The following is a 17,087-nucleotide window of genomic DNA, read 5'->3' as shown; positions in this document are numbered from 1 at the left end:
AATGTGTCAACGAAACTAAATTCAACTACACCCACAAGTTCTGATTTAACTGTCCAACTAGGGCTGGATGCTATTACAGTTCTACGATCTGAGTTTGACTATGATCACAAAATCTTAATTTGTCACAGCCATTAAATGCTGCGACTGACTTAACGAATTATTAAATAGTTTTTCTCCAGGCATTTTGAAATTTTATTAACTGGATCACTATGTTATACAATTTATTGCATGCCTTGAGAAACTAAACTTACATAAAATGTAGAGAGCTTGTTTGTCTACTTTCCACTTTTGACATTGATAAGCATTTCCGAAATGTTAACTTAATGTTGACAAAGAAAATAATAAATTATCAATTTACTAAATTATAATTTATAGATTCTAGCTATCTCTAAGACTTACATTCAACAGTGTTAATTGGACTTTATTTGCACATTCAACACCTTTATCGTTAATAATTCTCAACTTCTTTTTTACTCCTTACATAATACATAAGAGACGAATTTTACACTCACCTTGTCTCTGCTGCCCTCATTGTCAGAAACCCCGTGAATATTATTTGCTATAATATTATAATACATTATGTTTTGCAAAAAACACTGCGTGTTTGTGTGTGTAATTCCAGAGTTTTTTGCGGCGTACACTGTTCCTCGTAGAGAAATCCTATAAATGTGGTTTCAGCTGGATGTTTGGTCGCTTAGAGTCAAGTATTTGGGGCGTGTATAGGAATGTGGATGGGACAAATCGAACTTGTATGGTTTTTGCAAATGAGAGTAGTCTAGATAACATGATACATACACCCTTATAACTAATATAATTAGTTATTGCTTATTCTTGTAGATCCAGAGTTGAATCCCACAGAAGCTGTGAGTAGAACGCAATCAGAGTAAGAATCGGTTCTATTCATTTGTTTCTACTCTTCTTATTGTCAGTCATGAAAATATATTATTTGGTATTGTAGCCTGCAGATATCTGTATCATACACTCTTTTTTCTCTGTATTTGGTATCGTTAGTAATATCTTTAAATAGCGGTTTTGTTAATCATGAGACTAAATTATTTTTATTTAGAATGAAATATGCATTAAAAACTGAGTTTCATCTATCTTCTAATATCTTTTAAACAGCCAGTTACAATTTAACACAGTGTTAACATTTTTGTTATTCTGTTGTCTAGTTCGCTAGTGTGATATAGAGCAAGTTAATTTCATAGATCTAGAGAGCGTCGTCTCAGCTTTTCAACCACTTCAATATGGAACCACAAGGGCATATCTCTCCCTAACACTCACGCCATCAATAACATTGAGGAAGAAACTTCCCATAGTTCACCTATGCAAGTTACCCTAACAAGTGAATCAGGAGAGACGAACCTTATTTCAGCAGCAGAAGCAAAATCCAGTCTTCTGCGTTTGGTGAATGAAGATCAACTTGCGCGACCTCAGAAGGAAAAGGATGTTTTATTTTCTGAAATAATTTTTTCACCAAAAGCTGAAACCTCAGAATGTGCTTTACATACTGTATCTACGCTTCCAAATCCTTGTATCGAGGCTGTAAATGTCTCCACAGCGGTTGAAATGAATACTCACCTTTTGCCTGAAAACAATCAATTGCAAAATTTGGTAATCTTAGCTGAGGAAAGCAAGGATCAGCCTAACCTTGTCATGCATTCATTAGACAGTACGCACTTCACCAGCCCTTCAAGTGACATTTCCCTAACTCGTGTTGAGCAGGATCAGCTACCGCTGCAACAATCCTTGACAGTGGCTACTAGTCCAGAGTCTTACAGACAGAACCGTTCTCATAGAGACATAGCAAACAGTGCCTCTATACTAAACTTACCATTTTCTCTATCCAGTGGAGTAGATAGTCATAGTCGAGAAAGCAGCAAGAAGCTGCTCACCCCAACTCGCAGCGCCATTCGAGCATCTTGGAAACAGAAAAAGGTAGGTGGACTCTCTCTCTCTTTGTATTAGTTGCGGCGGTTAGCACATCTTTTACTGAAATAGTTAGCCGAGCTGTCTTGAATTTTTGTTAACTTTCTAGTTCATAAATACCACTGGCAGAAATTAGAAGCCAAAATTCATTTGTGTGCCTGATCCTTTCATTTGTTTGTCTCTCATTTTTACCTTTTCATCTTTTTCCATCTACTCTTTATTTTCTTTTTTGGCCCTTTGCAAATCATTCTTAATTCTACTTAAATTCTTTTTTATATTTTTCTTTTTATACTCAAGTTTTTACTTTTGAGGTAGCTTTTTCTTTGCTATTTTTGCTTTCCTAATTTTGGATAGTTTCTTTTGTTTTTTTATTTTCACTGTGCATACTTTTTTCATATCTGTTCTTTTTATCCATGTTTTTTAGTGAAACTCTTCTTTCACGCTTTACTCTTCTAATGCTCTTCAATTGTGTACCTGTTGAAATTAAGATATTTATGTTCATTCTCTTTTTAAATTAAAAGATTCTTTCCACTGATAGTCTCCTTTATCCATAACCTTTTGCTCACATACTTCACGTTATTCCTTCCCATTCCATCGATCATCTCTTCCCTCATTCATCAATGGAGTTTTGTGATATTTCTAACTTCTGTCCAATCTTAGCTCGCACTACGCTCTCACTTCCTCATGTTCTTTCAATAGTGTCTTTCTTCCTATAATGAGCATGCGCATTTGATTTTATGTAGTAGACATACAAGTACTGATTTGATTCTATATTCACATTGAAGGTGTATCCATCTTCTCATTCTGAAGGCCTAGCTGAGGTTAAAGGTGATCAATCTTGTGGTTCAGTTGTTAATATGTTGTTTGCTGTAATTTCGGATATATATATTATATGTTCATTAAGTGATTAATAGTTGGTGTGTATTTGAAAATATTTGGTTCAGTAAAATTATCCTAGCGGAGTTTTGATATTGAATAGATTTCAGGAAAATTGACATGTTCGTGATTTCTGCAGAATTAAAGTTAATGGTATATGTTTCAATTGTGGAGGCTGAGTAATTGACGCTAGTCATAGTACCAATATAAACTTCAATATTAACAAATGTGGCTCTAAATTCTATAATGTTTCTTATCGGAATTCTTACCCCAAAAATAGGCAGAGTTTTTTATCCAGCTTGCTTCATTCAAATATAGATATACCGCCTTTCAATGAGTGAATTGTTATTCTGCTTACCTACTAACATTTGCCAAAACCATTTGCCATAAGATTTGATTTCAAATTTATTGTGCAACAGAATATAAACTTGGTGATTACATTTTTTAATCCAAAAGCGAAATAGAAGATATTTTAGCAAAATTGAATAAGACAATGATATCAGGTCTTTGGCAAAATATTAAAGTAATCTAATATGAATATTTGTAGTTTTGCGTTTGTTGGTAGTAAATTATAAGCTGCCACATAAACCATTTCTGATACGGTAGTTTCTTGCCCAGAGTTTGTAATGGCTATACAACAGAGCTAGTGACAACAGCGGTCACTTGCAGCAAACGCTTTTATATAAAAATGTACTTAATATGAGATTAATTTTTGGAGTCTTTGTACGCATTCTATTCTTGGATAATATCGGCTGCCAACTTACCCTTGTTGACGTTTTCTTAATTACATTGTGAATTTGAAGTGCCCAGGCATTGCTCTTGTGCTGTAAAGAGTTTTAGAGTGGCAGACATTGAGCTCTGTGTATTTGAACTATATCTGAGCTATTATTGGAGACTAGCATTATTCACTTGTAGGAGCTGCTATGACAAATATGACGGCATCATTTTCTGTAAGCAAGATTACAAGTGGTTTCACAACCTCCAGCGAGACTAAAAGATTCATGGCTAAACCTGAGACTGATAGTAAGTTGTGTAAAGAGTTTTATGAAATCAATTTGTAACATATTGAATATGATCGCTGGTTATCATAGATTATGATACAATGAAAGTACTGTAGCTATGAATCAGTGGGAAAGTAAACTTCTGAACAGTTATGTTCCATTAAAGCGCTATTACCTTAGCAGTCAGCCAAATAAAATGAATGGCCATTTTGCATCAAATTTTTACGAAATATGACCACAATTTATTTTAACACGCTGGCATCACTATTTAAATTTAATAAAGTTTAGGTCATCTATTTTTATCAAATATCATTATAAACCCATAGTCTCCACAGCAATTGGATTCCTATCAATCGTTTTGTTATTTTATAAATATTTTCATAATGGCATGAAACAATTTGAATGTTTTATTTTGAATGGAATGAATTTTTCTACATGTTTTTTCAGTCAATATTCTTGCGTTTTTAACAGCTGTTATTATAATATCAAAGGTTTGTGCTTACTGGAAGCCATTTAAATATTGTTTTGTCAGTTTTTCTAAACTACCGAATTGGCCATAATCTCTGCCGTAACATCCCAATTGTATTAATGCCATGTCAAAATAATTTATAATGAATTTTATAATATATTCTGGGATGGTTACTAGAGGTAAAAATACTTTTTGTTCAAACCATTTTCCTAAAGCTATTCAAAAGAACGATACACATTCTTCAACCTTACTGCTGGTGTATTATTTAACTTCCATAATAGACATATGCATGTTTCATATGTATGTTGGGGTGCCGCATCATCATAACTTCTAAGACATTTGAAGCATTAATCTATACTATAGTATGACCAGTGTCCGTCCATCTGTCCAAAGTCACGCCAAGTGTGTTAGGAATAAAATAGGAATAAAATAAAATTAACTCTCACTACCGCATTAAATTGTGGCCAAACGATTATTCTGCCCAAATTAATTCAAATGGATTTTTCGAAAAACTGGTATAACGTTAGTATTGGAGCAATATCTCAAGAATCAAAACAGATATTGTTTTACTTTAAATTGCATCTTGTTCAAAACAAAATTCTCTGCAAGATAATTATAAAAATGTTTAGTGAATTTTGCTTTCACCAAGCTTCTGACGCTTTATTTGCATTGAACAAATGCGGTGTTTTTTATTGACATGGTGATAATGATATCGTTTTACCGTTTTGTAATAGAACTGCTGAACCGAAAAAATTTTTATTGGTTGCACGTGATTGGCAACAAAGTTGTTTCTGGGGACGAAATTTGATTGGTCTAGCTAATATGTGGGCTTCGTAATGAAAAGAGAAGTGCAACCCTATTGATAAGCCTATCTATTGGCATACGGTCTGTACTTGGACGAAAGACTTTGCTATTGGTTGCAAAAATTGGCAACAAGGTTGTTTCATTAGAGAAAAGAATTGATTGGTCTAGCTAATATGTGGGCTTCGTAATAAAAAGAAAAGTGCAACCCTATTAATAAGCCGATACATCGGCTTATTAATAGGGTCAATACTTATAATACCGCGAAAACCGATACATCGGCTTGCGGTAGTGGAAGAGTTAAGCTCTGTACCCCGATTTTCAGTCTAGCGCTCTAACCACTACACAACTAAATTACCCTAATGTGTTTGTACTTAAACGAAAGGGAAACGTTTATCTGCATTAGTTGAGCCAATAAAAATTTGTGAACAACCCATCATGAGCATAATTTCGCTTAGCAAAATCTTGTTGTTCTATCGCAATTTATTGTTAGCAATGACCAGTCATACTAGAAGCATTATAGTTACAGATTTTTACTAATTTTAGATTTATGGACTTCGAGTCATTTTTATTGAACATTAGTGACTACTGAGAGTGATTATTTTTATTCTTAGCAGTAATGTCGTAAGAGGTAATGATATTGATAAATTGTCTGACTGAGACACACTCACGATCTTTTCAAAAATGACTGAAACATTTACTTTTCAGTAAATGTTCTCATTCTGCAATGCAGTTGTGGGTTTTTTCATGGCATCAATTAATGTAAAATTTATGTTGATTAATCTACTATCAAAATATTTTTCATAGACCGTGTGGTTCAAAAGTTATGACAATTTTTATGTGCCCTTATAAATATTAGGTTTTATCGAATATGTAGATATGTCCCAATAAAGAAATACCGATACTGATTACTCATAATGATGATGATGATCTCTCTCTATTTATAGGACTTTCGAGTTTACTAGTATATTGAAAAAACAATAGTTCATGAATCTGTGAACTTTCACATTCTTGTAGGAGGGTGCTATATGCTCTGGCAGTTAGAGGGCTAAAAGGCTTTTGGTAAACGACATCAGTTCTTGTCACAATAATGGTTGATACAAAACTTAAATTGATTTCATGAATTGTGACGCTTTTACTCCATACAACAGCGTTACATTCAACATATTTTTGTCTCATTGAGAATAGTTCTTATCAAATGAGTCTAACCAAATGATTGACAGAAATCTAAATGGTTCCTAGTTATCACAAACTGGTAATAATTTTAGTCTGACAGCCGTATTTCATAAAACAGAAAACATACCTGTCAACCTTCATGCGATTAAGCTAGTGGGCTCTATGGGTATTTTAAAAATGCTTACTTCTTGGGTTTAAGCCTTTATATAAAAAAGCCATTAATTTATCATCAACATAAAATAGTGTTTACGAACACTTATCAAAGGTTTGTAGCTACTTACAATTCATCATAATAAAATTAAAAGTTGGAAAGTTGATGCCATGTTCTTCCACACTGTCACTGCATTAGATCGCTAGTAGAACTAGCTTTCGCTCACCCCGAGTACTGTAGACTTTAGTGGATTTTCTGTTTGATTTTTTAAAAAATTTTGTAGGAAGAAAGCAAGCCGCTTCCCTTCAGCAAGAAAGTTCTCTCGTAAATATGCATATGCTATTTTATGTAGTTATTTGCTGTTACATGTCTACAAGTTTGTTGTTTGGGGCCTTGTGTTTCTCAAGTGTAGTCTATGAATAGCAGTTGTCTTCTATCATGAACATAATGACTATTTCTACAGTTTATGTTTGTGATGGATACAAGCGCATTGTTTATTCAGTTGTGTGATTAGTATGTTCAAGGAAATAGCAACACATTTTGTTTAACACATGAAAAAAAAATTTTTGTATGGCTTATCGCTATGGTAAGTGTATTGTGGAAGCTAGAAAAAATGCAGTATTTACAGGTGTTGGGTCTCCGTTTATAGCAAGAATGGTCAGTTGCGTTTCATGCGGGTCAGACAAGTGCAAACAGTCTCTCTGGCTAGCTGCATTGATTTGTTGCATTAAAATTCAGGCAAATTTCAATTTTTAATCTCAAGTGGTTTTTATACTAGCTATGCAATTTTTAGGAATTTTATGATTTTGTTTGTGTTGCACTGTTTAAAAATCTTATTTTTTTTTTCTGGCATGAACGAAGATAGTAACTTTTACATATCTGGCTACTAGGGATTGTAATGATTGCATTTGTGGATATGTGAAAAGCAGTTGATCTGATCTATAGTTTGAATGTATCTAGGTTTTGCCAAAATCGAAACATGATCAAGACATTTCAAATGCTCCAACTCTTCTACAATCACCCCAGCGATCTCTGGTAGACTTTAACATATCTCCTGAGAGAACCATTAACCCAAGTCGAGAATCTTTTCATGTTCAGAGGTAAATTTATAAAATGCATTTTTACGATGTAGTGGTGTTGTTAGTATGTTAATAGTTGGCAATAAGTCAAAGGCACTATTCATTTGATAATATCATATAATTTTACTCACGCTAAATTTATATTGTAAAGATGTGATAAAATGGAATTCTAAAATATTTTATCGGAAGGTATAGATGTTTCTATCATTTGAGATGTTGTTGTTTCAAGTGATCTGTCTGACAGGATGTTTCAAGATTAAAATCGACAAAAGTTGATCGCAGTTAAAACGGTCATAAGAAAAATAATTCTCCAAAAATGACATCGACAGTCGCACTTCCTTTTTGTACTTCTCGTTTTGTCATTGGCTATATCGCGTTCGAGTTGCGGCGTTACACGTCTTTATTGGCATATAGGTACATGCATTGTATTTTGCATTTGCTCGTGATCGTGGGAATAAAACTTCAAATATAGCCTCAGATACATCGTTATAGGCGTCTCAAATTATTTAAAGAAAAGTTGGTTAGAATTTCTCTCGTTGTTTTTCTCTATAAATGCTGTGTAAACATGTGTAGCCGGTGCTGATGAGACGGTATCATTTATAAACAGGAAGCACGACTATTGACTATAATTGTTGGGAAATCTGGGTACATTTTTTCTTCTGAGCGTTTTAACTGCGATCAAATTTGATCGATTTTAATCTTGAAACATGCTGTCAGACAGATCATCTAAAACAACAAACGAAATCTCAATTGATAAAAGATATCTATACTTTCTGATAAAATGGATTAGAATTTGGCTGGATAACATCTTTGAGCGTATGCTTGGTTCACATATAGTTCTTTGTATGGCATTAGAGAAATAGGGACAGAGACATTGCAATGGTTCTGTGTAGTTGACAATTCACGCTAATGATGTTTCTAATGAGTAGAAGTGTCTCTTATCGATAAAAAGAAGCTTAGTGACGCTAAAAATTTGTCGAATGATGTGCGATCAGAGTGATCAAGCATTTTAGGATTTACATGAATTTCTTGCAAGCATCTCCTATTTTCACATTAAAAAGCTTTCACTTAGCGTGCATGTTTGCGCATGCATATGCCTATTATCGCCTATTATATGCCTATTATAAAACCATACCGAGTTGTTCGGTATTCTACATTAGGACTTGAGACAAGTCCATGTATGTTACATTTGTACATTTTCATTGTCTTTTTGTTGAAATAAATAAATAAAAATAAATATTAACACTATTAATTTCTGGTTACATTTGTACTCTCATGCAGTATGACGCATGTTGCTGACCGTCATGGCAGTAATAAGGAGTTGAATCTGATGGCAGTAGAGAGCATATGGGAAGAGCTAAATGTTGACACATTACCTCCGATCAACAAAGCTGCCGTTGATGCCATTACAAGCAAGTGGAATAAGATGAAAGTCAAACTGACATCCGGTAAGCAGTCTGTTTGCCACCGTGTAAACGTGATGCAATTAGTCAGTTCTGACCTAAGTCAGCACCTGTTCTAATGTAGCGCTACCCTGACATGATATTACTGTATGTAGTACCCTTGCATAAAGGGGCAGTCAAATTCTCTGTGTGTATGAGAATCGGGTGAACGTAAAGCATTCAGATTTTAATCGCGTGCCCTCACTCCTTTAGGAATCTTTTCACGGTGAATAAGCGCATGACTGATGATTAAAAGCTGTGGTTCTACCAACTTTATAAATCTTAAATCTTCTATATGTATGTTTCTCAAAGTATGTATGTCGTCTGTCATTCCGGCTATAGCTATTAAAATCGTGATATTAAAATTGCGCACTGTTATGGATTTGAACTCATGACAAATGCATTGACAGGTTTTTTATCCGGACGCTCTACCACTGCGCTAGAACGGCATAGTGATCAGAGATGTGTTCATATACCGCATACCCTATGTGCGTGCTAATAAGTTTAGCATTATCCGCCAAGCATTATGATGCCCCTGTTCAGAAATATTTTGGGAATTATTTTTTCGTTAAAGCTCATAATTTATCTCGAACTTAAAATTTGGTGATTTTTCTACTGATTATACTGATTGCATCGACATTTCGTAGTTTACATACTTGCTATTTATTTTGCATTTACATTTAGTTCGCTCTTAATTTGTTCCAGCTGCTCAGAAGACTTTTTCCCAGCTACATTATATTTTTTGGATTCTGATTTGGCACCTTACATTCCACAATCATTAAATATGAACAAAGATTTTGTTTGCTTAAAAAATCTTTTTGCGTTATTTATTACTTTTAGTTCAAATTAAAACATCTTTTTTGTATTAATATTTCTCAATTTGTTATTAAATGTTTTTTTAATAGCGATATAGTATTTCCTTTTCTCAACAGACAAATATTGCGTTCGTTACACATGCGTTCCACAAAAGTTCCTATCAGTGCTTGTTTTCTGTATTAGCTTACATATAGTTCTATTTAAGCATTAACAATTGGTAATTCGTAATTAATTTCACGTTTTACTACAAACATTTGTAAGATTATCTGTTAGATTATCTGTAAGATTTATCGTGTAAGATTACAAGTATCAGTTATTCCTCACTGTCTTATATTTGCATACATTTACATACTTGGAGTTGCCCCCTCCCATATCGAAAGTGCTCCCTAGCTCAGAAATGTTGAAACACATAGGTGTAAAAACGTTATAATTGAATTCAGCATAAATTTCTGACTATGAAACATCTCTGTTTGAGTAGCCCACCCTCTGAAGGAAAAAGCTGAAAGATAAGTTTATGTTCCTGCTCTGCTATATAGCTTTGGCTTGCTGACATGAGCGCGTAAATGTTACCTATAGTTTAGGGACACACTAATAGTGTAGAGCAGCCATGAACTTTGGTGAAGCCAGCCATGAGGATGGTCATAGTTATCGTATGTGAAGCAATAAATATTGTACTATCTTGGTCAGTCAGGAGACTGAGGGCTGAATTGGCAGGAATTATCCCATCTTGTTCTTGTACAGACTGCTCTAAAAAGAGCTCCCTTATACCTGGCATCCGACTGTCAGTGTACCACTAAAATATGATCTAGTTTACTTTCCTTATGCATATATTTTACTACTATTTTTTCACTACTTTATTTTAAATTATAAACATAATTTGAGTATTGTGTTTGAAGTTTAAACATTATTCATTTCGTATCACTGTTATTGTTACTAGTTAGTTTCCAATCTTTATTATTATTATTAATTTTTCATTGAACCATTTATGGTTGAATAAAAAATTAATATTAATAAACTGCCATTAGTTTAAGCTTTTACTTTTTGTAGTTCTGGATGACATTGAGAAAAAATCTGCTGAAGCAATACCTTCTTCTAAATCACAGAAAGTTCTGGAGGGGTTGGCTGAAGATCGTAGAGAGTTGAAGTTGCAATTGGATGTAAGTTTACCATTTGTCATAGTTTAATCAGCAATTTTTTCATCTTTCTCTATTTATATTAATCGCATGATTCATCTCTATCTTTGTACTAGGGAGTTTCTTGATTGTACGATTTGTGTCCGTTTCTATCTCCTAGAAAAAGGAAGTTCTATTGCAAAAATTGGTAGCTGAAAAGTCTTTGATGGAGAATAAGTTACACGAATCGGAGAAGAATAACAGACAGATGCATCAGAGCATGGCTTCTCTGGCAAACAAGCATGTGAGTTGTGATTGTATACTGCTGTTCTAATCAACAAGAGAAGTCGTGTTACTGCTGTCATGTTCATGGCCTGACTATAATGCGAATGACACATTTGCATGTCGGTGTGTAGCCACCCCTTTACGGCTACATAATATCACAAACAAAGCAAAATAGCCAATAGGTAGACTGTGCTTGATGACAGTATTATCTAGGTAATGCACTTAAAGGAGGCGTGATATGAGAATTGTAAAAACTTTGTACACTAATGACTTCCTCATGTCTGCTTGGATTTATGCCAAAATCCATAATAGGCTTCTGCTATCAAGAAATAAAGAATTGCTGACGTCTACACATATTACTAGCTGACTATTCAAGGCTTCATAGTGGTTGATAGTGAAACTGGGTTGTTTTCATATTTCTAGTGCAGCTAAATATACTTGACAAAAACAAAACAAACATTCAACTAATGTTTAACTTTGCTAGCTTCGGTGCTGATGCAATAATGGCATATGTCATCTACATGTACATGTATATGGATAGACAGCGGCACACTGATAGACGAAATTCCTTAACAATGTGTATCGTATAAATTAAATAGAATGACAACATACCCATAATTAAATTTATGAGGAGACTTTTTCGGGACAAACATTTGGCTGTATTTTAAACAAAGCTTTTCAAAGGCCTCAACAACAGAAAATGACATGTTATTATTGCATTGTATGTTATTAATGCATTTTGTTTTAATCCACTGTTTAAGTTGCGATTTATTAACCATCATGCTAAATAACGCTCCTCTTCACTCTGACTGTAAAATCACCTGATGTGCAGATAGCTCGTAGGGGATGCTTCAGCACATTAGTGAAAATATGGTGAGCATAGCGTATGTTGATGAAGTAGAGAGTTGTTGGCTCTTTACTAAATTAGTTAAACAACTCGTAATATTGCTCAGTTTTGCAACATCGTGCTTACGTACCGATACAGTCAAATCTTGACATACAATGAATCTGAGAGCTTCTTTTTCTATCAAAATCATTGCATCTTCGATTATTTTGTACTTCAAAAATCGTCATTAGTTGTAAATATTTAAAGTTGTTTCGCTTAATTTGATCCACAACCCAAGATAATGATAAATCTTTCAGATAATATACCTATCATTAAAACAACTGCATAATGAAAAACTACAAAAAATAACTAAATGTAAGGAAAGAAACTGCATATAATCAACCAAATTGATATTGTCTCAAACAATAAAAATAGATTTTTGTTGTCACTTCATGTTAGCTTCAGGTCGATGGCTTTTGTAAAGTTGACGATACTGGAAATGGGTAGTGTGTAAGTAGAGATGAGATACGGAGGCAATCTAACCTAGACTATAAAGGACTCTGAATTTACATAGCTTGTTTTTATTTTTATATTTAGAACTTTTATATTTTACATTTAACTACCTCACCCTTCATCTCCGTTTTTACTCATTTCTCCACCTTATTTTCACTTTATGTTGCACATTAACTACTACACTGCTTTGTAGATTTTTTAGATCTAAAGGTGTTTGTTCCTGCTTCTATCATTTTTGCTTTAATTTTAAGAACATAATTACCTTTTTGTCTCTTTTCATCCCTGATTGTAAAACTAAAAGGGAAAGTATGATTCTCTTTATAATTTTATTTGAGTGCTGTAAAACCAAAGCGTGCAAAGAAGAACTACTTTTTATATTACTATTTACAAAAAGCACTTTTTTGCGAAACTTTAGGCATTGTATGAGAAAATTACTTCATGTATATAGCCAAATATTCACTGACATTTTGAACCGCATGTTGAAAACTTTGTACGTTAGTGTCTGGATCAATACAGCGCATGTTGGGGACATTTTGTTTGGCAATGAGTTGAGAACTCAATGAATACCATCTATCCGCTTGGTTTCCTGAGTCCCCTATTTATCATGCATCCTGCATCATGCAAACGAGTTGTGTAAAGTCGTAGATTTTTTAACAACACAGTTTAGTATTGGTAGGATGAACCTAAACGAAATACAATGTACATCAGTCTATGCATATGGTAATTTCTTTTCAGATTGGAACTTAAATTAACCTTATAATTGATGTTTACAAATGATGGTTATTTTTGATAGGTGATAAAGTACAGTACTCTTTTAGAGGATTTGGATGCAATGAAAGCAGAGCAGCAACAGTCTCAGAATGACATGCGTAAGATGTATGTGTTTCTTTTTTGAGTTTGCCTCTATTGTTAGGAAGGGTTGCCCGAAAAATAACCCCGAGTAATTATAAAAAGAATTTTTTTCAAATAGCCTGCATCTTATAGATTTTTAAATCTAGGATGGACGAATAATGTTATTAAATAATATTAAATATTCATGGTAAGGTCAACTGTAAGATTTTTACCTTTTACCATAACAAAGCACCATTTGTTATTCAACATCACTATAGCAATCTCATATGGCCATAAAAAACATGTTTAAGAAAAAATCCAGGAGTGAATACCATAAGATTATGGCTAAAAGCCAAGAAAATTACTAAGCTGGCAGTAAAGATTACTGCAGATATATTAAATATCAGCAGCAGTTATACAGGAGGATACAACAAAGTCTAAAAGTGAAAGAATGATGAGTTGATTTTGCAAATACAGCCGGATTTAGAAGTTCAGAAAAATTGAAGTTTGCATTGTTTATCCTATGAGTCTATCTTTTGTATAAAGGTACAAAGGTATCTTTTATATCTTCTTATACATAAAGATCACACAAACTAGTTCTCTTTTAGTTACTTTGGTAGTATTTTGTTCATTTTTCCGTATAATATTTATAATAATAATAATACTTAAAACACAGATCTATTTTAATTTTACCAGAAATCTAAATTCAGCTAAAAACGTTTTTAAATGTGCTATTTAGATCGGTGATTAGAAAATGTGGATGAAGCGTGCAACTGAAATGATTGTACAAAATTCTTTTTCCAACCTTATAAAGCAAAAGCAACATTACAGTCAGTTACTTGGAATTTTTCTTTCAAACATAGCAAGTGAAGCATATCTATCTCGGTATCTAAACACATCTGGAATTTGATAAAAAATCCATCATCTCATTATTGTCTATCTTTAGTATAGAAAGCTTTTGCCAATGATAAATTTCTACTATGTACATAGTTGCTAGTACACTGTTTCATTAAGTTTGATTACATAACAAAAGAGTTGAAAGGATCAACATTACTAACAAGCTTATCAGACCATTACGTAAGAACACTAAGCAATGTTTATACACACTTACATTTCTTTGTCACAAAAGCCATTCTTTTGTATGGGCTGTCTGCGCGGGATATTCAGGCTTCACAAGGCCAATCTCTTTTGCTAGAAACTCAGAATTATATTTCAAAGAAAGTTTCATTCTCGCACAATAGTTACATGCCTTCTCCCATTGAAGTTCAATATCTACAAGAACTGTTTCCATATTCGTACCAGGCATTTACACATAGTTTTTTATTGATGTCATACAATGGCATTTGCAGAACCCATATTTGAGAAAGGTAATTAATAATCTTGCTTGTTCATTGAAGAAAAACAATAAGATTTTTTACAGTAGATTTTTCAAGTGTTTGAAAAAAAAGGCATTGGTCATTCTCCGTTTTTTGAGCACAAATTTTTAATAAAATTTCAAACAAAATGTGCTAAATTTTAGTTAGCTGTTTTGGAGGCTGCTCATTGCATTATTTTGAAAAACAAATGATGTCCAAATTGTATGCTTCAATAGCATTATGGAAAACTAGTTGGAAGGTCTTCCGAGCCAGATTTAGGTGAAACGATTTGTCAATACCGCGTTGTTAAGGAGAGCATTTTATGTAGAATCATGAAATTTTATGTTATATGAAGCATCAGGTTTTTTTAATTTGACTAAAGTGTACGTGCACATTTGACTATGGGTTAAAATCAGCTACAGTTTCAACCGGTCATTTGGTGACATATAAAAAGAATTGCGTATTATTGTTCAGGGCAGTTGACCAGCGAATTGCTGATGCTCTAATTCTAGATATAAAATGATCATGCAAAAATAGGTAATAGCAGAATTCCTCAATATGTCCCACTAAATAAAGCTAAATTTTTTAATGCATCCCTATTTCATGAGTTTGAAAACTTCTAGAATGTAAAACGTTCTAGTGGTGTATGGGCAGAGGTTGTTGTTCACCGGCAAGTTTAGTAGCAGTTTATGAAACGTTATCGGTATTTACTTGAACATAAAATTGTTGTGCACATGCTGCTAGCGAAGAGATCTTTACTCAAAAAATCGATCATGAGCATCGTTGAAGCATTTAGGAACTCAAACTGGCATTTTGTAAATAATTCAGCACGGCTCATTTTATACACCACCAAATGATTGGTCGAGGCCATAATAGTGTTTCAAGCTGTCACCAAATATGCTAGTTCATGTACATTTTTGTCAGTCACAAAGAAACCGATGCTTTACATGTCATGAAGTTTGGTGATTCTACATAAAATACTCTCCTTAATAATGTCTGTCTTAACAATTGTTTTGTCTGATCATATTCCAACAAAACCTTTGATATTTATTTATAATTACATGTAAAGTGAAACATTCAAATTCATTATAATTTTTTACAATATTATGGTAGAATACTAATTACAAAACTAAAGTAAATCCATGATAAATCAAAATTTCCTATTTTAATGCTTTGAACAGCCATGAAAACGGGACCTTCAAACCTATTTGTGACAGCACATGTGGACAAGATGTCTTGTATTCTTTTGAGTTTGCTTTTAACCACATGTCGGAGTTTTGAATGCTGGTTCTTTAAAAGGCCAGTTTTTAATGTCCATTCGTTTGCATAGTTGCTAATCGTAAAGTAATGTTTAATAACCCTAGGAAGGCTGACTATGAAGAAGCGATAGCCTCGAAGAAGGAGCTGCTCGCTACTATTTATCAACAACGACAGCAGTATGAGGAGATAACTAACTTACACAGACATCTTGTAGCTGAATTAGAGGCCTACATGATATCAGTGCGTTTTTATGCATACACTCAATATTTAAAACTGTTGCCATAATCAGTACAAACTTGCTCAATTTAGTTGTTTTGCAAGCACTAGATCTGTTGTCACCTGCTTTCCTCATCAATTCTACTGCCTCCTACACTGTTATCTACTCAACTATCACCTACTACACTGTTACCTACTCAACTATCACCTACTACACTGTTACCCCCTCAACTATCATCTACTACACTGTTACTTACTCAACTATCACCTACTACACTGTGACTTACTCAACAATCACTTACTACACTGTTACCTACTCAACTATCACCTACTACACTGTTACCTACTCAACTATCACTTACTACACTGTTACCTACTCAACTATCACCTACTACACTGTTACTTACTCAACTAACACCTACTACACTGTTACTTACTCAACTAACACCTACTACACTGTTACCTACTCAACTATCACCTACTACACTGTGACTTACTCAACAATCACCTACTACACTGTTACCTACTCAACTATCACCTACTACACTGTTACCTACTCAACTATCACTTACTACACTGTTACCCACCCAGCTATCACCTACTACACTGTTACCCACTGTTACAATGCTCACCTATCATTAATATTTATTATATTAATTTATTTGAAGAACAGCATTATTAAAAAGGAGATAAAGAAGCCAGCTATTATTACTGATGAACAGCATATAAAACGGATTGCGAATCTCAAAGTTCTGTGTCAAGCACCAGAGATGTCAAAGGATCTGAAAAAAGTATAAGTTTATGTTACTTTAATGTTTTAAAACTTTCCTTTGTTTGATTATTTTTATGTAGCATTGTGCATGTACCATGTCAATTCTGTATTTAAAGGGTGGTTATGGACTCATGGAGTGGTTATGGAGTGTACATATGTATCTTAAATTTGATAGTA

The 17,087-nt window shown here is 33.6% G+C and overlaps 1 protein-coding gene across 1 annotated transcript; it reads left to right on the top strand.

Annotated features, from left to right (window-relative positions):
- Positions 1–1,326: 1,326 nt before the first annotated feature.
- On the top strand, positions 1,327–16,935 carry LOC137390661 (intraflagellar transport protein 74 homolog). Its single transcript, XM_068076988.1, has 8 exons — positions 1,327–1,938; positions 7,364–7,503; positions 8,764–8,930; positions 10,788–10,897; positions 11,034–11,156; positions 13,270–13,352; positions 16,027–16,162; positions 16,807–16,935. Exons 1-8 carry the CDS (start codon positions 1,327–1,329, stop codon positions 16,933–16,935), a joined length of 1,500 nt encoding a protein of 499 aa, XP_067933089.1.
- Positions 16,936–17,087: the final 152 nt, after the last annotated feature.

The sequence above is a fragment of the Watersipora subatra genome, chromosome 3 (assembly GCF_963576615.1).
Source record: "Watersipora subatra chromosome 3, tzWatSuba1.1, whole genome shotgun sequence".
Taxonomy (NCBI): domain Eukaryota; kingdom Metazoa; phylum Bryozoa; class Gymnolaemata; order Cheilostomatida; family Watersiporidae; genus Watersipora; species Watersipora subatra.
Note: the sequence above shows the minus strand (reverse complement) of the source record. Positions and strands in the feature narration are given on the sequence as shown.

Excerpts from the sequence above, each read along its gene's own strand:
- LOC137390661 (XM_068076988.1), top strand. The coding sequence starts at position 1,327 with ATGCAAGTTACCCTAACAAGTGAATCAGGAGAGACGAACCTTATTTCA. Across the intron at positions 8,931-10,787 it reads GAAAGTCAAACTGACATCCG|TTCTGGATGACATTGAGAAA; the intron begins GTAAGCAGTCTG and ends TACTTTTTGTAG. Across the intron at positions 11,157-13,269 it reads CTTCTCTGGCAAACAAGCAT|GTGATAAAGTACAGTACTCT; the intron begins GTGAGTTGTGAT and ends TATTTTTGATAG.